General features: G+C 37.2%; 1 protein-coding gene across 1 annotated transcript in view; it reads left to right on the plus strand.

The window, feature by feature from the left end:
• The window catches only part of NPAS2 (neuronal PAS domain protein 2), a 69,457-nt gene that overhangs the window by 29,592 nt on the left and 16,427 nt on the right, over nt 1-23,438 (plus strand). Inside the window, exons 4-14 of the mRNA XM_026666788.2 lie at nt 4,674-4,765; nt 5,492-5,581; nt 6,793-6,913; nt 7,726-7,839; nt 9,862-9,980; nt 10,993-11,075; nt 14,169-14,275; nt 15,326-15,473; nt 16,629-16,710; nt 17,850-17,988; nt 19,667-19,761. Coding sequence (XP_026522573.1) covers nt 4,674-4,765; nt 5,492-5,581; nt 6,793-6,913; nt 7,726-7,839; nt 9,862-9,980; nt 10,993-11,075; nt 14,169-14,275; nt 15,326-15,473; nt 16,629-16,710; nt 17,850-17,988; nt 19,667-19,761 — 1,190 coding nt within the window. The remainder of the gene's footprint in view (nt 1-4,673; nt 4,766-5,491; nt 5,582-6,792; nt 6,914-7,725; nt 7,840-9,861; nt 9,981-10,992; nt 11,076-14,168; nt 14,276-15,325; nt 15,474-16,628; nt 16,711-17,849; nt 17,989-19,666; nt 19,762-23,438) is intronic.

Here is a 23,438-nt window from a genome sequence, read left to right on the forward strand (position 1 = left end):
ATTTATTGAGAAAAACACAAGCAAAAATACAGTATGCATATTCAGAAACAATGACCTCTACAGGAGATTACTTCACCAGCATGAGAACACACAATCTTGGAAAGTCCCAGATGTTACCTTACTAGGATGAGATCATACAGCCACGGAAAGTCTCATGGGAAAGTCTGGAAAGTCCCATGAGAAAGCACAACTGTGTATCTTGAACTTTTACCTATTTTCCTGTTCCTTCTAAACTTGCAGATCAAAACAGGATGAGACACTCATGAGCAAAGGTACTCCTACCCCCACCAAGAATGCCTATATCCCTAGACCTATTGCTAGTTATACAAAGGCCTTACAGAAAATGATAAAATGATCAATAGATTATATTACCACATTCCCTCCTTTTTTATTTATTCAAAGATAGGGGGTGTTTTAGTGGCATAGTACACAGTTCCCTCAGAATGAAGTCTGCACTGATTTGCCCAATGGTATCCTTTCTTACATTTCGGACACACTGATTTAGGACGAACACCCTGTCCCATTGATCTCTTATTCTGCTGACTTTGACCTCTCCAGGAGCCCGACATTGCGCTTTAAAATGTCCAGGCTTCCCACAATTGAAACAATTCCCTTTGAGCATGTCCTGCTTGTAAAGCCAAAGCTAAAGTTTCCATGTTAAAAGACTGACTCCCAACCTTCCTACATGCATTAATCAAATCCGCGATTTCTCGCTCCACTTGCTACAAGTGGATTTAAGATCTTTTCTGCAATCTGTGTTAGCTTGTTCTACTGCTAACTTCAAAAGCAACTCTTTCTGGGCGAACTGATTATCAATTTGTCTTTCAATAGCCAATTTCAATCTGCTAATGAAATTTTCATAGGGTTCATTGTTCCCTTGTTTAATGTTAGTAAAGGTCTTCTCACCACCTTCCACCATCAGGGAGAGCCCCTACGGCTTGAAAAATTAATTGTGGGAGAAGAACGAACCCCTCATCAGGCATACCATCTCTCTGTTGTTCCACTGTTGTAAAATTACCAGCTCCGTAAAGCTGATCTGGGGTAACATTTGCTGTTCCCCTCTGGACTGCCAGCTGTCTCCATTTCTGATCTAACACCAAATATTGAGCTGGAGTTAAAATCATATTCAACAGAGCTTTCCAGTCAGCCGGAATCATTTTATTTCCATAACCAACTGCTTCTAACAATGCCTGAGTATATGGCGATCTAACACCATATTCTTTTGCTGCTTGCTTAACTTCCCTCAAAACCCTAAGAGGTAAAGGCTTTCCACTCCCGCTGCGGATTCAACGCAGCATCCATGACAATTTCCACTGGATTGTTGAACTTCTACTCCAAACTCCACCAAATCATCTCCTGATAATTCCCCTCTATTCTTTGCTTCTTGAATAGCTGCAGTAACTGCATCCACCTGAACCCTTAAAGGTAAACTCTTATCCTCTGACAAAGTATTTCTAGCGCCGGACAGTCCCCCAGATTTATCTGGAGGTGCCGTCAGCGGCAACAAACGCACCGCATGGTAAAGCGGCAAACCTTCTTCGGGGGTGCTAGGAGCGGTTGTTCATAAGTAGCTAACGCATCCATAATCACCCTCCAGGTTAACAAAATTGAAGAAGGGGCACGAGGTTCCTCGTGCAAAAATTTCCCTATCTTTTTCCAGGACTCTACTTTAATACTACCTCCCTCCGGATATGACTTAATATTTTTCCAAACATACTGTAGTAAGTCCTCAATTTCTTTCTTTCCTACAGCACAACCCCTACTGCCAATTCCAAACCCAAAACTATTCCCAATGATCCCTCTCAATTCCCTGATGTGCTCTTTCTGAGCCTTCGAGAGATCTCCCCCATACTCACGAAAGAATCTATCTTCGTCCAGCGAAGAAGATGAGGGCTCAGTCGACGTCCGCGACGATGAGTATAGGATGCGGGAAACGATAGCCTTCCAAGCTATCACGTCGGGTCACCATTTATGGTGGACTGACATTCAAATGAGACACAGGGAAATGTCTGAGAAAATGCCAGCCCTGAGTGAACTCAGGTAGCAGTATTTATTGAGAAAAACACAAGCAAAAATACAGTATGCATATTCAGAAACAATGACCTCTACAGGAGATTACTTCACCAGCATGAGAACACACAATCTTGGAAAGTCCCAGATGTTACCTTACTAGGATGAGATCATACAGCCACGGAAAGTCTCATGGGAAAGTCTGGAAAGTCCCATGAGAAAGCACAACTGTGTATCTTGAACTTTTACCTATTTTCCTGTTCCTTCTAAACTTGCAGATCAAAACAGGATGAGACACTCATGAGCAAAGGTACCCTACCCCACCAAGAATGCCTATATCCCTAGACCTATTGCTAGTTATACAAAGGCCTTACAGAAAATGATAAAATGATCAATAGATTATATTACCACAGGAAGACGCTCCAGCCTGCAAACTTTGCCTTTGCAAAGTTTAAGCCTGAAGCCCGGGAAACCCAGCAACTTCCCAGCAACTTTCGGCTTCGCTTAACTCGCGGGCGCCGCGCCTGGCGGAGGGGAAGCCCGAGCCTCCTCCAAGCAGCCTGCCCGCCCGCCCACCGGGCTTCCTTCCGCCCGCGTGGCTCGGGGCCAGGCGCGAGCGCCCGCGAGTTAAAAGGAAGCTGAAAGTTGCTAGGAAGTTGCTCGGTGCTGGGAGCAGGCTTTTAAAGTGCCGCCCGAGCAAAGTTTAAGCCTGGAAGCCCGAAATCCAGCAACTTCCCAGCAACTTCGGTTCGTTTTAACTCGCGGGCGCCGCGCCTGCGCCCGAGCCGCACGGCGGAGGGGAAGCCCGGAGCGCCGCCGGTCGCCTCCTCCAAGCAGCCCGCCTGCCCGCCCGCCCGCCGGGCTTCCCCTCCGCCGCGGCGGCTCGGGCCAGGCGCGAGCGCCTGCGAGTTAAAATGAAGCCGAAAGTTGCTGGGAAGTTGCTCGGGTGCTGGGAGCAGGCTTTTAAAGTGCCGCCAAGCAGGACCGCCGAGCCGGGAAACGGGCACCAAGGCAGGGCAAGGCTCCACCAGCAGCGGCCTAGCTTTAGGTGGCTCCAAGCAGCCCGCCCGCCCGCCGGGTGGAAGACGCTCCTCGGCGGGAAGACGCTCCAGCCTGCAAGCTTTGCCTTTGCAAAGTTTAAGCCTGGAAGCCCCGGAAAAAAAGGGGATCGGCGGGGACTCACCTTCGGAGAGGTCGCATTCGAAGGTGATTTCAACTCCCAGCCGAGGCCTTTGCAAATTTCTTTTCTTTCCTACCCTAGATCGCTCCGCACTGTTTTGCAGCTGTGGGGGCCACGCGGCACAGGGCAATACGCCACGGCCAGCTATTTTTTTCAGGGCGGGCCGGATTGGACAGACCAATGGCAGCGATTTTTTTCAGGGCGGGCCGCATTGGACAGACCGACGGGCCGGATGTGGCCCGCGGGCCGTAGTTTGCCCACCCCTGGTCTAGAACAAAGTTATCTACAGTCTGATTCTATTTATTAGACTTTTTTGAGCGGATATAAATTAATTGTAGATCCTTAACATAAACTTAAAATTTATACCACTATTTCTCAAATAAGCAAAACAAAGCAACTAACATTTGCACACAAAGGAAAGAGCAGGCAAAATACACTCATAATGTACACTGTTTTTAAAAAAGATTCTGAAAATACCTTTGGCACTTGGTGGAGGCCAGAAACATTAATGAAAATAACAGTGACAGTGGGAGTGGAAGTTTATAGCCCCATGTAGTAATCTCCCAGTTAGTAAACTAATTATACTTAATTAATGAAAATATCAGGATGTGTAGGGAATAAGTGCAAAACATGCTGTGTGTAGTCATCATCTTGGAAATAGATGGCTTTCATATAAAGCCAAAATATGAATTATTAATTATAATTATTTTACATTTACAGTAATTACATTCCAAGGATCCTTTAAAAATGAAAGGAGACAATATATTTTTAAAAACAAATAATATGTAAATGGAAGTAGTGACTTTCTTTGGAAAGGTACAGCTGTAGATAGATAGATAGATAGATAAATAGTTAGATAGATAGTAAGATAGATAGATAGGTAGGTAGTAGATAGGTAGTAGATAGGTAGATCGATCCTTCTTTGGAAGATATAGTTCTTTGGGAGATATAGCTTTTTCATGTGTCTTTTAAAATATGTGTACTTACCTATGTTATATATTTCATGTGTATAAAGATACCCAGTACACAACAATTATAACAGGATCAAGATCAAATAATCAAAATCAAATAATTGAAATGCAAAGCAATATCCTAAAATATTACCCCATGTGTTGCAGGGCTAATATTCAATTCATCCAGAATTGAATTTAAGAAAGTTTTTGTCACTATAACAAACTTTAGGCATGAAAGGGTTATGAAAGAGAACAAAGATTACTCTGTGTGATTTCCTCCTTTAAGGGCAAGTAAAGAAAAAAGGAGACTTTGTATGTTACAACTTAAACTTGTATATTGTGGAAACTAAGGGCCATTTTAAAGAGAAGATACATTTTGCAAATTAATCATTCTGCAATTGAACTAAAAATCCTTATCTTTGTAGATCCTTTATAGAAATCAAGATAAACTTGTTTAAAAAAATCTTATAGCAGTTGTGCTGTGACCTAGTCATTAGTAGATTTATAATAAGATATTTTAATTTGTTTAGAATTTTCAGTGCAGACAGAACTTTGTGATATTCATCAGGAATGGAAGCCCTCTTTTCTCAGCAATGAAGAATTCACTCAACTGATGTTGGAGGTGAAAACAATTTTTACAAAACTTTGAATATCAATGGTTTTCTAAATAAGCTGTCCCTTCCAGATATGTTGACTTCAACTCCCAGAGTTATCAGTGGCTTATGAATTGATCAGCATATCTGGAATATTTCCAGTTTTGGAATATTTAATTGAAGAAATCTGATGGTATTCTATAAGATGGGTATTTCAATCTATAACTATAGTTATTGATGGGTCTCTGTAAAAGAAAAATAACTAAAAAGCCATTATCTATGCATGCCAAGTAATTATATAAAATGATTGCCAAGAAGAGAAAACAAAATATAAACTACACGTAGTCCTTGGGTTATGATAGCAACTGGGAAGGAAATTTCTGCCACAATGTACTCATAATTCATGATCATATTGGCTATTTATAGGATACCTATATGTTATATAAACCTTTTGGAACAAGTAGGAATAAATAAATGCTCTAAAGCATGCACATTTTAGCTTGAAGGAGTAGGCTGTTTATAATCCAGGTTTGGATATAAATTGTGTACAGGCCGCATATAGTTTGCATGTATTTTTGATAATTTCATAAACTCTGCCCAAAACCTCTGCTTCTTCATAGTTTCTGGAATTCACAAATCGGATTTCTATGCCATATTCAGAGTCTTTTGTAACTTCTTGGTTGCATCTCTCAATAGCAACACAAGCATCATTTTCCTACCCCCTTTTAGAGAATGAACATACTTTTTCCCCATAGGCACTGGATGGATTTATTATAGCAGTCACCACTGATGGAAGCATCATGTATGTTTCTGATAGCATCACACCTCTTCTTGGACATTTGCCGGTGAGTGGTTCAAATACATTCATTTTGTATCTTACTTACCCTGCTCTAACACTCTCAAAGGGACTCTTTAAAAAGCCATAAATACTATTAAGTGCCATCATGAAATTTACTTTAACCAATTTAAGAAAAACTAGTAAATGAAATCTTGGACAGAAATTTGCTCTTTATGTGTGCAGTGTCATGATTCATGTAAAAGAGATGGAACTTGCATCAGAATGTCGTAATTCTGATTAAATCTCTTTGCTGTCCTCTTGTGGTTATGTAGAATTTTGCAACCCAAATTTGGAAGTCCTTGAAAAGAGGCAACATTATGGAACTGTTGTTAGAAAGGAATGTGACAGCTGAGGGTTTGTATGCAAAGATCTGGAAAAACTAAACATTCTATACTAAGAGTTAAAAATGTGATGAAGAAGAGAAGCTGAGATCAGAAATTCTGACAATTAAATTACTGAAGGCACACACTATTCCAAGTAGATGAGAAACTGGAAAACCAATATGATTACACAGGAAATCGAGAGATAAGACTTAAAAGAGTATAAAATGAAAAATAAGGCAAGGATAAATATAGTAGAGTTGCCCAGACTTGTTAAGCTTGTCTCAGGAAAGCTAAAGTCCAACATGACAGAAAAATCCTGAGGCAACCTAACAAAAACATAATTTCTTTGACTTTGATTCAGTGAAAAACAAAGGAAGACTTGGTGTGCCAATGTATCAAATAAGTTATATAAATTATCTCTTGGCTGTGCCTTCTCCCATTACTTTTCTATACAGGAAAAGTAAAAGTAAGAAGGAACTTACAGCCCAGAATAAGTAAGGAGATGCTACTTCAAAGTTTCCAGGCACAGATGAATTATATCCCAGAGTGATAATGAAGTTTTCTGGAGTTGTTAAGGACTTTTGGAGAACAGGTGAGATGTGAGAAGATTGGATACAGGCAAATGTTCTTATTGTTCATTCAAGAATAAGAGATGGACTTGGAAGTATGCTGTCAAAATTAACCAGATTCAGAACAGTTTCATCGTTCCTGAAATTTAGGGAGACAATCACCTTAATCATGAAATCAAATTATACTGCCTATATATAGGATAAAATAATAGGCATACAAGCAGATTTGATGTAAAAATTAAAATTTTAATACTTTCAAAATGATTGCAAAGAATGGGATGCCTATTTTCTATCTTTCGTTTTAATACAGTTTTGTCATTTTACAGTCTGAAGTCATGGATCAAAATTTGTTAAAATTCCTCCCTGAACAAGAACATTCAGATATTTATAAAATATTATCATCTCACATGCTTCTAATGGATACTATTTCATCGGATTATCTAAAATGTGAGTGATTAAAAAAGTTTGTAAATATAACTTTTTAAGTTATGCGATCAATGCATAGTTAAAAAGGACAATAGATGAAGGAGTACAATTTTTAATTTTCAAATTAAAGATATCTGTAGGCAATATTCACCTGTACAATTTAACACAATTATTATACCTTAAAATGGAATTGATCTCAATAAATTAATTGTATGTAGTCTTAGTGAAGAAAAATTATTACTGTCATCAGAAATTAGACATGTTCATATAACTAAAATACTTTCATATGATTACATATTGAATTAAATATTAAATACTTAATGATTACATATTGAATTCCTTTAATAGGACTGTTGATAGAGTCTCAAAATTTATGTTTCTTTAGTACAAATGATTTTTTAAACAAAACATTATAAGAAAAAGATTATATGGCAAATAGATAAAGGTTTCACAATAACAAGTGTAGATTTTAAAATTTATCTTTTTTACTTTTGAAAACAAGACATTGTAAAGAAAAGGGAAATGCCATTTACATTCCATTGCTTTTCATTATCTTTAAGTCTATGTGATTTATTTCATAGAATGGTACTGAATAATGGGAAAATGTTAATCTCAATCCTTGATTTAAATATGCATGAGAAATATCTATTTATAGTTGTGAACAACCTAGATTCATGCAAAGCTTCATCAAAACGTTGAGATATGAATCTTGTGCATCACTGAATTCATTGGGGGTTTTCCTTTTGTGTAATTATATAACTCTCAAGAAACTATATAATTAACAAATAATGATTATTTTACTAATGCCTTGTAGTATTTTATGTAAATTTCAGGTAATGAAGATTTAGAATTTTACTGCCATCTTCTGCGAGGAAGTCTGAATCCAAAGGATTTTCCAACATATGAATACATAAAATTTGTAGGGAATTTTCTATCTTACAATCATGGTAAGAACTTTTCAGTTCTATAGGAAGAAATTATGACCACATTTTCATGGTGAAATATAATTCTAAAAATAAACTATTTTAAAATGTTTAAAAATACTTAAAAGTTATTAAAAAAGAAGACTTGCTGACATTCAGTGCTTGGATTAAAATGTTTCAGAGCTCAGCATTAACATTACTGGCACAACAAGGAATATTTTATAAAATGCAATTAGCATTTCATAGTTCAGACTGAAATTCCTAGTTTTGCTAAGGAAGCAAAAATATTGAGCTTTATAGGAATTAATTCAAAATGCATATGGTTATGACTGGAACTCACATTTCAGATCAAAACAGATAGTCCATTGGCCACATGATCTTCTTTAATCTAACAGTATTTTCTATATGCTGTCCATATGTCGTTCCTTAAGGACATATTTCTTTCATCTTCTTCAGACATCTAACATTCTTTTAGCCATAATATTTTAAATGCAGGAAAAATGAGCAATTCCTCATAATAACACATTAATTTATCTTGTTTGGGGGAGCACTTTTGTTGTGTTCAGTTTTTTGAATCTGTCATATTTATATAATTTAATCAGCAGATCAGTAAAAACTCATTCTTCTACAGCAACAAAAGTAAGCATTCACAGCAAAGTCTAGCCATCATATTTATCTTTTATACAAAATTTTTCTTTTCTTTCATTCTTTTTCTTCTCAGAAATCATGTGTTCTCTGTCTTCTGATCTAGAATGCACAATTAACCATTTTAAAATTACTGGCATCTTTCTATAAGAAATCTTTATCTTCCATTCCCACTTTATGAGAAAAGTAAATTTCTCCATGCTACAACTTTTCTCCTTTCTTTACATCAATGTTATATTGCCCAATAAACATACAGTAATTGAAAAACCCCAAGTAAGAGGACCTCAGATATAATACTTCTTGTTAAATTGCTTTCATGTAATTATTGTTTATCTTCCATTCATTTATTTATTAAAAATGCACCAAAGGTATAGTATTGACAGCATGTATTTGATTTCAAATAGCCAGGTTGGATAGGTGGTCAATACTAGGGCTGGAAATCATTACTATCAGGGTGGTAGGCAAGATTGGCAAGTTAAAGAAACATCCCAGAATAAGGCAAACACTTCTGTACTGTTCTTGAGAAAACAAGATGTACATGTCAGTATATTGAATATCAGAAGTCAAGTTCAACTTGAGAGAAATTTTATCTTTAAGATGTTAAAAATATCAATGTAATTGGCACCAACAGGTTGATTTATTGACATTTTTATTGATTTTTGTTTATTCTTTACACAAAAATTATAATCTTTATCTAATTACGTTGTATTAGTATTAATTGATAAAATAGTGGCTTACTCATTTTAAAAGCTGTGCTTGGACATTTCAAAATATCTTGGACAAGAACTATGATGAGGTTATTATCCAAGTATGCACTGATGATAAGATAGCTTTCCTGTTTATGACTAATTACTCATCATGATAGAAGTCTATAAATATGTCCTTCCTAGAGAATATATTAAAAGGCAAGACATAGGCATTTTTGAGTTACATATCTCCTGAAACATTCCAGTTAGCCCTCAAAACTTAAAATGTGTTGCAAGTTGAAATAAAACTTTATCATTGGTAAGTTAGTGAATGCTGAACTTTATGGATTACATATGAAATAAATGACACCTCCCAACCAAAACAGGGAGTTTAGAAATGACCCAAACAGGCTCATCTCATAGTGTTTTGGAATATCAAATAAGCCCCTTCCCAATTACACTATTATTCTGACTCAGCTGACTTATTTTCACATCTGAATCTCACCTTTCCTGTCCACATTAGAAGACATGGGGCATTTACTACCTTACCACATGGCCTAGATTTCCAGAAAAGTACATTCAGCCAGAAAAAGTACATTCAGATATAACGATGTGGGATTTTTCCATATTAGTACATTTCATGTGTATAAAAAAGTTAGCTGAAGCACATTTGCCAGAAAGGCATAACACTTTGCCTTCTAATTTTCTTATCCAGTGCCTCTATCTGACTGTCACAGCTCTGAAGATGCTGTTCCTAGGGGTTACGGAACACCACAAGGAAAACAAATCTGCTTTGTTGCTACTGTTCGGATGGCCACCCCTCAGTTCTTAAAGGCAAGTCCGTCTTAGACTCTTACCGATAATAGTGGTCCTACTGATATCTAGGATTGTGCATGCCTTGGAAATGATTGAGAAGAAATACTCCAGAGAATTTTTAATGAGAGAATTAGCTCAGCACATCTTCCTTTCATTAAAGCAGCCTGAAAGATGTGACAACATTTTGAAAATTATGTTAATGTTACTGGCTAGGAATTCTAGAAGATGTAGTACCAGCCTCCCTACAGAAAACCTAATCAGGGAAGGCTGATATATATACTCCTGAATGGAAAATACGTATAAATATGGAAAGTGTTAAAATAAGTCAAGTTATTATCTGCAGATACTATTTCCAATCAAATTGTGAACATCGTTTGGATTTTTCTCTTGGAGATTAGTTTCTTCTTATATATGTCACTGCAACTAATTAAGTCTTTTGTCCAATTTTTTTTTTTGCACGTACAGGCAAAAACAGAAATTAGTTTTCACTATGATCAAATCTGCAAAAAAAATGTGTTAGTTTTTTTTTAATGCAAAACATTAATTAGGCCAAAGCACAGGATCTAATTATTAAGGAATAAGACTCCTATTGGATAATATTTTTTATTTGGTCGTAATGTACAGTAAGACATTTTCATGCATTCAGACAACTCTTTTAATTTTAGCTGAGTTCAGTTGTACTCCATAAAAGAAAAGGGATTGTGTCAGCACTTATCTTCTAATGTACAGCGTCTGTTAAGTTGTTGGGGGAGGGGATGTAAGTGCTTCTGTTAAGCATATCTGGCATGTTGTAAACAATATGCAAACCTAGAATACTTTCCACTTCACAATGGAATTTCCTCTTCTTTTGTTCTTCTAGAGTCTTTATTGCCAGCAATATCTAACATATAACAATGACCCATAACATTTAGTCTTCTTTTCAAAAACCATAAAGCATCATAATACTCTCCCCAAATAAAAATATATTTCATCAATTAAAACAAATAAACCAGATAGAGTAACCACTTAACAGAATTTAATTCTAATATAGGAAATGTGCATTGTTGAAGAATCTTTAGAGGAATTCACTTCAAGACACAGTTTGGAATGGAAATTTTTATTTCTGGATCACAGGTAAGTATAAACAGTGCCCTCTTCCCCAGATAATTGTTGTTGACATGAATTAAGTTTTATAAAATAGTGCTTTGTTTGTTCTATAAATAATTGTATAATGGCATACATTATTAAAATCATCACTAAATAAAACTTTTGTTAGTCAACATTAATTAATTTTTGTAAGTTTTGTAAGTATATGATGTATATTGAATTAGCTATTTTTATGTGTTGATATAAGTGGAATATATATTGTAAGAAAATAGAAAATAAATCAATAGAATAGAATAGAATACTTTATTGGCCAAGTGTGATTGGACACACAAGGAATTTGTCTTGGTGTAAATACTCTCAGTATCCATAAAAGAAAAGATACATTCATTAAGAATCAAGAATCATAATGTACAACACTTAATGATAGTCATAGGGTACAATCAGCAATCAAATCATACTAGGAAACAGTCAATATAAATTGTAAGGATACAAGCGACAAAGTTACTGTCCTACAATCACAAGTGGGAGGGGATGGATGATAAGGAGTGATGAGAAGGTTAACAGTAATAGTAGTGCAGACTTTGTAATAGTTGAACAGTGTTGAGGGAATTATTTGTTTAGCAGAGTGATGGCTTTTGGGAAAAAACTGCTCTTGTGTCTAGTTGTTCTGGTGTGCAGTGCTCTATAGCATTGTTTTGAGGGAAGGAGTTGAAACAGTTTATGTCTGGGATGTGAGGGGTCTGTAAATATTTTCACAGCCCTCTTTTTGACTCGTGCAGTATACAAATCCTCGACTGAAGGCAGGTTGGTAGTAATTGTTTTTTCTGCAGTCCTAATTATCCTCTGAAGTCTGTGTCTGTCCTGTTGGGTTGCAGAACCAAATCAGATAGTTATAGAGGTGCAGATGATAGAGTCAATAATTCCTCTGTAGAACTGTATCAGCAGCTCCTTGGGCAGTTTGAGCTTTGTGAGTTGGCACAGAAAGAACATTCTTTGTTGTGCTTTTTTGATGATGTTTTTGATGTTAGGTGTCCATTTTAGGTCATGTGATATAGTAGAACCTAGAAATTTGGGAGGTCTCTACTGTTGATACTGTGTTGTCTAGTATTGTAAGAGGTAGTAGTATGGGAGGGTTTCTTCTTCCACCATTTCTACGGTTTTGAGTGTGTTCAGTTCCAGATTGTTCCAGTTACACCACGAGACAAGTTGTATAACCTCCTGTTTGTATGCAGATTCGTTGTTGTCTTGAATGAGACCAATCACTGTTGTGTCATCAGCAAACTTCAGTATTTTAACAGATGGATCATTTGAGATGCAGTCATTGGTATATAGGGAGAAGAGAAGTGGAGAAAGCACACAGCCTTGGAGGCCCCTGTGCTGATTGTACAGGTATCGGATGTGATTCCGCCTAGCTTCACCTGCTGCTTCCTGTCTGTTAGGAAGCTTATCATCCACTTACAAATCTGTTCAGGTACTGCTAGTTGGTTTAATTTACTTAGAAGAGTGTCTGGAATGATGGTATTGAATGCTGAACTGAAATCTACAAAGAGGACCCTTGCGTAGGTATTTGAAGATTCAAGGTGTTGTAGGATGTAGTGCAGAACCATATTAACAGCATCATCTGTCGATCTATTTGCTCAGTATGCAAACTGCATGGGATCTAACAGCGGATCCATGATGGTTTTCAGGTGGGACAGCACAAGCCTTTCAAAAATTTTCATAACTACAGATGTTAGAGCAACTGGTCTGTAGTCATTCAGTTCCTTGATGGAGGGCTTCTTTGGCACTGGGATGATGGTAGAGCGTTTGAAGCAGGAAGGAACATAGCACATCTCTAGTGATTTATTGAAGATTTGGGTGAAGATGGGGGCCAATTGGTCATCACAGATTTTAAGCAAGAAGGAGTTATCTTGTCTGGCCCTGGTGCTTTTCCTGGCTTTTGTCTGTGTAATAGATCTTGCACTTCTTTTTCTGTGATCAGAAAGTTGCATTGGACTTTTAGTCAGACAATATACAGAATATAGATATATACTGTATTCCTAAAGTTTATGCAAAAACTAGAATCAAGAAAAAATTAAAAATAATGCAATGCTGTATTCGTAAGGGTATATTTTCTTAAATAAACAAAGAAATCACATTGAATTGAATTTTCCAAGGTAACATAATTAGGAGAAACACCAGACCAAGTATTTGCCAATTAAGCTTACTCATATAAGTAGCCTATCTTTCAAAGGCTGCTCTTTAAAATTGGGCACCCTCCCCAAATTTTATTCTTTCATTTATTTTGAATATTTATAAGGTTGCCAACTGGGTAGGCAGAAAATGAAGCAAATATTTGCCAGAGGAAGCCAGATTGTAAAAAAATAAGCCCCCACTTTAATTTTGATTAATTGTAACTTTCAGTTTTGACCCAGGTAGATAAATACTGCATAGTTTTCATAATGGAACTATTATTAATTTATATGTATCATGTTTCTAATGAGTTATGTCTGTCCTTTAGAATATGGTTGTCTAAAAATTCTATATGAGATTGTTACCTACATACTTAATGTTTGGTTGTTAAATCAATAACCACAACCAAAAAAAATCCTTACCACACATCTCCTTGTCTTTGAATTTGTGATATCAAATTATATAGACAGGGTATATGATATTCTTCTTTACCCTTAATTAGAAAGGATCTTCCTTTAAAAGACTTTAAGACATGACTGCCAGATTCTAGTAATATTTCCGTAATGTATTTCAGTAGTGTTGCCTAAGACTATTTACATTATCTTTTTTCTTACCATTGTATTTTTCTTTTTAAAATTCAACCTGGAATTTAGTTGTTTTTGTTTGAGACCAGTCTTGTATTGCTCCCAGTCACAAATTACTTAACTTTTTTCAACTGATTTTGCTTTTAATTCCTCTGCTTTGTTTCCTTAAAAAAGATTTGGTAAGATTTGTGCAAGATATTTGTATATATTCTTCCTGTTTTCTGGTAGTATATAGCAGTAACATACCTGTCCCTTTGTGTCAGTTGTGTTTCTATATGTTGAAATTTTCTCTGTTGGACCATAGAACTCAAATGCTGTTCTTCATGTTTGTAACACTCAAACAAAATTATTTCTCTTAATACAGAGCCCCACCAATTATAGGATATTTGCCTTTTGAAGTGCTGGGAACCTCTGGCTATGATTACTATCATATAGACGACCTACAGCTCTTGGCAAGATGCCATGAACACTGTGAGTATTGCGTTCCTCTGAGCATGAGAATCCAAGGAGGCAGCTGAGGGCACTGTTTGTGTTATATTAAAAATGAAAATCAGGTGGTGAGCTGATATCAATGTAAGCCTGTATTCTGTGAAACTTTACAGAACATTTACAAAATTATGCAAATACTAAATATCTGTAATTTAGAATTTAAGGAATATTGTTGAAAAAGTAATTACGGTATTTAAGACAAGTTATTGAGATAAAGTGAGTTAATTTTGGCTACACTTTATTCTTCGTTTTATTAAATCTCTGAAGTGATAGGCATAAAATAGTACAGACATAGCCCTTAGCAATTACTAATTAACAAAACCTCAAATGTGGAAAAGCTAATTTATAAAAATGAATGTGGTTCATTCCTTGTAATTTTAATCCTAAATTTCTAAGTCAGGCTTAAGCCAATTGGTCTATACTACCAGTTTAAAATCTTTCAATTTGATAGATCAGATTTGTGTTTCATTCTCTGTTAGAAAGGAAACTCAAGGCCCAATTCCTTCTCAGTTAATAAATCACAGACATCAGCATACAAGCAGTTTTCATTTTACTGCTGCTACATTATCAAATCAAAAGGAAATATAAAATAATAGTACAATAATAACAAATAATAAAATTACAATGTAGCAATAAAACTCAGCTAATCTCAAAGAGTACGATTGAAGAAATTGTTCACACTTTTTGCACACTAATAATGCAATTAAATTATAGTATATGTTATATAGGATTCTTATTCAATAGGGGCATATGCTGGAGATAGAAATCCATAAGCACATCATACTTAAAATGTTCATATCAGTTTGAAAATCCATATAATATTTTCCATGGCACATAGTTATGAATTTCATGTAATCAAATGAATTTATGTACTTTAAATTTTTAGATATTATGCATCATTTCACTTTTAGCAAGAGACTCTTGTATCCTTAGGGAAATTTGAAAGTGCTGGCAAATTCATAAATCTCCCAGAATAATTTTTAACTAACATATTTGAAATGTTTTTGAAATTTTCTTTCTATCCACAAATAGTGATGCAATTTGGCAAAGGGAAATCTTGCTGCTATCGATTTCTGACCAAAGGACAGCAATGGATCTGGCTACAAACGCATTACTATATCACCTACCACCAATGGAACTCAAAACCGGAATTCATTGTGTGCACTCATACAGTGCTGAGGTATGGAATATCAATTAATGTGCTATCAGGAGAGACCTTATTTTACCAGAAGAGTTTGAAGATCTAACTTAAGAGCCATTCAGTATACAATAATGGCTCTCTCTCTCTAAATCATGGATGTCAAACTCGCCCCGTCATGTTGCTGTCACATGACATTTCCCAATGTTTTTCTCATTCGCGGAGCTGGGATGGGCGTGGCCTGTGAGTGACTCATCAGACCACCAGTTTCATATCCCTGCTCTAAATGATATGGAAAACTGCAATCAATACTTTGAGCTTTCAGGAATTGTAAATAAACTTAATAATTAACTTTAATATTAAAGTTATTCATTATAATATTTATATTACTTTACTTAATAATTGTAAAGTCTATTGTAAATAACTTTCATAAGACATTTGGTTTCTATGATAGTGGTAGAAATGAAAGAGTTAAAAGTGGTACAGTGAGTACTTCTTAAATCGATGAAATACTTTAGAAAGTTCTGAGAGTAGGCAGAAAAATGACGATTAGGAATCTAACAAATTGTGTTTTTTTCAGTGTCCTGGTAAGATATCTAGATGAGGATAATCTTGTTGATTGCATTGAGTGTTGTGTGACACTGGAAATAACATCTGGTTTGGCTCAAAATAGGGAATAAAAATAGGAATTCTAATGTTTATTATGACCTGAGGATAGTGGCATGCTAACAAAGAAAATCTCAAAGTTAAATCTTACTGTATACTGTCTGTTATGAAAGTAGAGCAGCTTGGTAGGTATATAATACATTTTGGAGCAGCCTGCTGTAGAAATATGGCCAGTGACAGCAGAAAGCAACCCATGCCATCAAATTTTATGTATTAGTTATATGTACTTATGAAACTTGTACTTATGTATCCAAAGAACCAGTAATGGTCTCCAAAGCTATGTTCTTTGTCTGAAGCCTAGTTTTATGAAGGTATATGCTATGATTAGAGATAATATTTTATTTTTATTTTACATACATGGATTGTAGATATAAAATATAATCCATTATACATGTTTGAATTAGATAAACTTCATATTTTAATTACATAATACATTCAGGTTTGATGTAGTAAATAATTAATTACATGCATTAGAGTTGAAAATGATAGAATGGATATAATTCTCCACGGAAAATTATAATGTTCAATCAGTTATGCAGATGTTCGAGTGGAAAGGCAGCAAAATCTGATTTTAGAAGATGTACCTACAGATATCATCTCTTCAGTATTAAAGGTATAACAGAATGCCTACACTTTTCCTTTTTTTCATCAATAGTTATAAAGTTTTGACTGAATTAATCTGAATTTACACACACACACACACACACACACACACACACACACACATCTTTTCTCCAATGTTTTAGCTCAAATGTTTTTGATTTTAACTCTCAAATTTTAGGTAGTTTTTGTATTATATTGGGTGGTGCGATGAATCATTGATTAAGATGCTAAGCTTGTTGGCTGGAAAGTCTTTGAATGATGGAGTGAGCACCTGTTTTTGCCTAGCTCCTGTCCATCTAGCAATTAGAAAGCAAGCAAATGTGTGTAGATAAATAGGTACCACTTCGGTGGGGAGGAAACAGTGCTTCACAACATCATGCTGGCCACATGACTGGGGAAACGTCTTCTGACAGTACTAGCTCATGACCTCCAAATGGAGTTAAGTGCCTCTGCCTATACTTGACAACAACTAATGGAGTTAAATACCCAGGGACAACTTTCCTTTCCTGTATTACCTTATTTAGAGAAAACTCAGAGCAATGAATGAAGTTATGTTTTGAATTATGTTTGCAGCTAGAGTGCCACATAATTTCGTTAATATACAGGTGGGGGTACTGTTGTGGAAGACAGTGGGAAAGAAGTGGAGAAGAAGGTTGGTGGATGTAACAAAATCTTAACTCTAAACTTACTCCATGTTTTGGGTAGGAAATGCTTTTAAAGCAAAGAGACCCTTCCTTAATTGGTCTGTCTAGGAATTTACGTTTTCAATATTATATTTTTATTCCTGAGAAGTGCAAAAATGCTTTTCTGAAATTCATGTGGTTCTTTCATCATGGGTTTGCCAACCACTTGGGGCATGTCTACTGTAACTTGCAGTGACCTATGTGTATTTTGATACATACCTGTTGTGTATCACCTTTTAATTTTGAAGAAGCATGTTGGAATGCTTGAAATGCAAAGGGAGGATAGATTCTCGGGTGATTCTTGTTCACGGGATATCTGGAGCTCTATATGCACTTCTGAAATGCTACAGAAGTGTTGTGTTCAAAAGAGTGCGTGGCTAATACTTTCTTCCCTTGTACACTCTTTCAAGATTTTTCTGTCTACATTTGTACTTTGCATGATAAATACTTTTGCTTTATTTTCAAGGACAATGTCCCAGATTTGACTCCTCAACAGCATTTTAAATCACTTGAATTAGACACAGCGGTTCTCAACAGCCAGATATTTTCTATGTCTTCTCAAGGTTTACAAAAATCTTTGCCTTCATCCTTGCCTGAAATAGCATGTAAGTTATGGTTTTTCTCAAAATATTAATTTGGAGTAAAGAACTGAAATGTATTATTTGGCCCAGTATAGGAGAAATTATAAAGATGATAATATAATTTGTATAAAAGAAAATTGAAAGATTAAATTAATATACTATAATACAATGGATATCATGAGGATTTTCGTTTATTATTTTATATATCATTGACTGCCACTGACCATCATAGCGTCACATCAAATCTTCTGGTAATAATCATTTGGCCCTTATGATTAGATTGCCTATCTATTGCCTATATTCAGCTACATTGCTTCCATAAAGCTATCTAGTAAGTTGGATTGAGGTGAGGTTTGAACCAAGTCAACAGTACAGATTAAAATATTTGGATGAAGAGTATCTCAGAATGTTGTTCAATAATGCTAACATATTTGTATTATAAAGTTATGATAGTATAGTGGTAGAAAAATGAATAATAATACCATGTAAAACATTTGGTTCAAATATTTTAAGTTGATCATTATTATAAAAGTTTGGACTACAATTTTTTAAAGATAATTTTATCTTACTCCAAACGCCCTCCAAAAGAAAGCTAAATGAAAATATTTCAAACACATAAGAAGATACTCTATTGTAACCAAAAATATGATAATAAACACTCAGCCCCTACCTGTGATATTGTTACAACTGTCTTTCTGATTCCTATCTTCTGTAATAATTGGTCAAAATTCAAATCCACCTTTGATTTCACAATTACTTAGAATCTTTCACATAAATAAACTCAAAGTTGCAAATAAATAAAGCAAAAGAATGAATGAGGCTTCAAGCTAGTTCTTAGAGATTTACAAAGGAACGGGCCTTTAAGAAGTGCTATTTTAAAGTACTTGTTATTTTAAAAAGGCCATGCAAGTTGCCGGATCATTAAAGTAATAGGTATATGGAAGTTGCACACATTGCAGACAAAGATTTTAAAAATGGCCCTGTCTATTAAATTCAGGCCTTGAGGTGAGATGGATGGCAAATAAATCTAATAGATAATAAATTTATAAATAAATAAATAATAAATATTGGCCATGTAAGTCATCTAGAATCACTTGCTTGAGTTGCACAGTTATAGAAATTGAATGAATTAATGAAGTTATATTAATAACAATAACACTTAGACTTATATACCACTCCATGGTGCTTTACAGTACAGTACAGTACAGTACAGAGTGATTTACAGATGTCAACATATTGCCCCAAACAGTCTGGGTTCTCATTTTACCAACCTCAGAAAGATGGAAGGCTGAGTCAACTTAAACCAGTCAGGATTGAATTGTTGACCATAGGCAGAGTTAGCTTGCAATACTACATTCTAACACAATGCCACCACACCGCACATTCAGTTCTGTTCAGTTCTTTTGTGAATTTATGTCTTCTCACCCAGCAGTAAACAAGAAGAAACCGAGCACATCCTTATTCTCAGTTCAGCATTAAACCATAAATATATTTTTAAAAGCAAATGGCAAGGACTGCCTGTGATAATTTCAGGCAGGAACAAGGATGGGAGAATGGAGTTAGGGATATCTCTGACTCAATCAGATTGCTTGAGCAATGTGGCCTATTTGCTGTATAGCTGGCTATGTAGGGGATGCAGGTGTGTGTAAAAACATTAAATATTGTCATTTAATAATGATTTTACTATAAATATATCTTGCAGCCACAATAACAAAGCCTATCCCAGAGTCTTCCTCACTGCAAAGATCACAGCAGAACTTACCAAAATCAAGGTCTAACCTACCTGGTACAGCTCAAGTAAGACTTAACAATAAATATATACATTTCTGTTGACATTTTAAGATATATTTTTAGAGTTTACATATGAAGACAAATCTGCTCCAAACAAGGAGGAAAAATAAAGTTTATGTAAACATTTTATTTTTAATTGAATTTGTAAGATTGTGTAATAACAGTTTTCATCACCTTGGCAAGAAGTATTTCTCTGAGTGTGCCCTGCCCTTTAAACCAACTCGTTTTGCTACACCTAGGAGTGTAAATTAAAATTAAAGTGGAAAAAAACACTACAGGCTGATCCAACTTTGATGTAATGTCTTTAAAACAAGTCAAAATGAGGCTCAGTAGTGTGTGTGGCCTCCACCTGCCTATATGACTTCCCTACAACGCCTGGGCATGCTCCTGATGAGGTGGCGGATGGTCTCCTGAGGGATCTCCTCCCACACTTGGACTAAAGCACCCCCCAACTCCTGGACAGTCTGGTACAACGTGGCGTTGGTGGATGGAGCGAGACATGATGTCCCAGATGTGCTCAATTGGATTCAGGTCTGGGGAATGGGCGGGCCAGTCCATAGCATCAATGCCTTCGTCTTGCAGGAACAGCTGACACACTCCAGCCACATGAGGTCTAGCATTGTCTTGCATTAGGAGGAACCGAGGGCCAACCGGATCAGCATATGGTCTCACAAGGGGTCTGAGGATCTCATCTTGGTATCTAATGGCAGTCAGGCTACCTCTGGCGAGCATATGGAGGGCTGTGCGGCCCCCTAAAGAAATGCCACCCCACATCATTACTGACCCACTGCCAAACCGGTCATGCTGGAGGATGTTGCAGGCAGCAGAATGTTCTCCACGGCATCTCCAGACCTTGTCACGTCTGTCACATGTGCTCAGTGTGAACCTGCTTTCATCTCTGAAGAGCACAGGGCGCCAGTGGCGAATTTCCAATCTTGGTGTTCTCTGGCAAATGCCAAATGTCCCACCTGTGGACGTCGGGCCCTCATACCACCCTCATGGAGTCTGTTTCTGATCGTTTGAGCAGCCACATGCACATTTGTGGCCTGCTGGAGGTCATTTTGCAGGGCTCTGGCAGTGCTCCTCCTGTCCCTCCTTGCACAAAGGCAGAGGTAGTGGTCCTGATGCTGGGTTGTTGCCCTCCTACGGCCTCCTCCATGTCTCCTGATGTACTGGCCTGTCTCCTGGTAGCGCCTCCATGCTCTGGATACTACGCTGACAGACACAGCAAATCTTCTTGCCACAGCTCACATTGATGTGCCATCCTGGATGAGCTGCACTACCTGAGCCACTTGTGTGGGCTATAGACTCCGTCTCATGCTACCACTAGAGTGAAAGCACCACCAGCATTCAAAAGTGACCAAACCATCAGCCAGAAAGCATAGGAACTGAGAAGTGGTCTGTGGTCACCACCTGCAGAACCACTCCTTTATTGGGGATGTCTTGCTAACTGCCTATGCTTTCCACCTGTTGTCTATTCCATTTGCATAACAGCATGTGAAATTGATTGTCAATCAGTGTTGCTACCTAAGTGGACAGTTTGATTTCACAGAAGTGTGATTGACTTGGAGTTACATGAGTGTCTCGGCTATGGAATTGATCTGTGCTGGGTGGTGGTGTGAGAGTGCATGTAGATAGCGGTTTGTATGTGTTTTCTTCTGGTCAATTCCGGTCAAAAAAGATCAATTCCGTAGCCAAGACACTCATCTCCATAACAAAATGCTTAGCCGACGAACAACACCTAAAAACCGAACTACACATTCTCACTAACGTACTAACAGCCAATGGATTCCAAAGAAAGAAGATTACCCACCTAATCCAAAAACAAACCCCAACCAAAATCCAAGACAGAGAACAAGAGAATGGCAAAGCCCTCCTCCCATATATAAAAGGCACTACAGACAAAATCAGCAAGATCCTCCAAAAACACAACATTAAGACAGCATTCTGCACAAACATAAAAATATCCACCATCCTAAGAAACCTTAAAGACAGAATCGAGTTAGAAAACCAAGGAGTATATGAAATCCCATGCACCGCCTGCCCCAACACATACATCGGACAAACCAACAGAAGAATTAGTGCATGCATTGAAGAACACAAGAACTCAATCAAAAAAGAAGAACCAACCTCTTCCCTGGTCCAGCATCTCAAAGCCACGGGACATGAGATTGACTTTAAAGATACCAGAACTATCGCCAAAACTCAACACTTCAACAACAGAATAATCAGAGAAGCCATAGAGATAGAAAAACGCCCACACAGCATGAATAAACGAGATGATGCCTCCCGCCTACCAGCCATTTGGAAACACGCCCTCATTAACAAACGAGTACCTAACATGAAGAATGACACCAGACCCACACCCACGAAGGCCACACAAGATGCTACCACCACACTTCCACGTAGAAAGCAGATTCACACCCACATAGATGATGAGACACGACCACGGACCAGAAGCCGTACCGCAGCTGCATCACTACCCGCTTCAAACCCCTACGACCCATACATGAAGCGAACTGACACCCACCATGAAGATGTGGCACGATCACGAACGCGAAGCCAAACAACAGGATCACAGCTCACCAGCTCAAATCCCCGACAAGTAAGACTAACCTGAACACAGCCAAGCCCCCACCTGAACAGAACACACCCCCAGCCAATCAGAACACAGCCAACCCCCAACCAATCAGATCACAGCCAGGCCCCCAACCAATGAGAACACACCCCCACCCAATCAGAACACAGCCAAGCCCCCACCCAGTCAAGCCACACTCCCACTGGCAGTTAAAAGAAAAAACAGCTGCAAGCTCACATTACTCCAAGAAGCACAAAGCCGAAGACACAAGCCTGAAGATGACGAATGAGATTTCGTCGAAACGTCACCAAAATACTTCCATTTTACGTGGGAGAAAACCCGAATAACCAAAGAGCCATATATATTGTGTGTGTGTGTGTGTGTGTGTGTGTATACACACACACACACACACACACACACACATATATATATTAGAATATCGTGCAAAAGTTCATTTATTTCAGTCATGCAACTTAAAAGGTGAAACTAATATATGAGATAGACTCATTATATGCAAAGCAAGATAGTTCAAGTCGTGATTTGTCATAATTGACATGATTATGACGTACAGTTTATGAAAACCATAAATCCACAATCTCAGAAAATTAGAATATTACATGCAATCAATAAAACAAGGATTGTACATAGAACAATATCGGACCTCTGAAAAGTATAAGCATGCATATGTACTCAATACTTGGTTTGGGCCCCTTTTGCAGCAATTACTGCCTCAATGTGGCGTGGCATGGAAGCTATCAGCCTGTGGCACTGCTGAGCTGTTATGGAAGACCAGGATGCTTCTATAGCGGCCTTCAGCTCTTCTGCATTGTTCAGTCTCATGTCTCTCATCTTTCTCTTGGCAATGCCCCATAGATTCTCCATGGGGTTCAGGTCAGGTGAATTTGCTGGCCAATCAAGCACAGTAATCCCACGGTCATTGAACCAGGTTTTGGTGCTTTTGGCAGTCTGGGAAGGTGCTAAGTCCTGCTGGAAAATGAAGTCAGCATCCCCATAAAGCTCGTCTGCGGAAGGAAGCATGAAGTGCTCCGAAATCTCCTGGTAGACGGCTGCATTGACCCTGGACTTAATGAAGCACAGTGGACCA

Source organism: Notechis scutatus, chromosome 5 (genome assembly GCF_049901735.1).
Source record: "Notechis scutatus isolate UNSWTSFEM ecotype Mainland chromosome 5, rNotScu1.2, whole genome shotgun sequence".
Taxonomy (NCBI): domain Eukaryota; kingdom Metazoa; phylum Chordata; class Lepidosauria; order Squamata; family Elapidae; genus Notechis; species Notechis scutatus.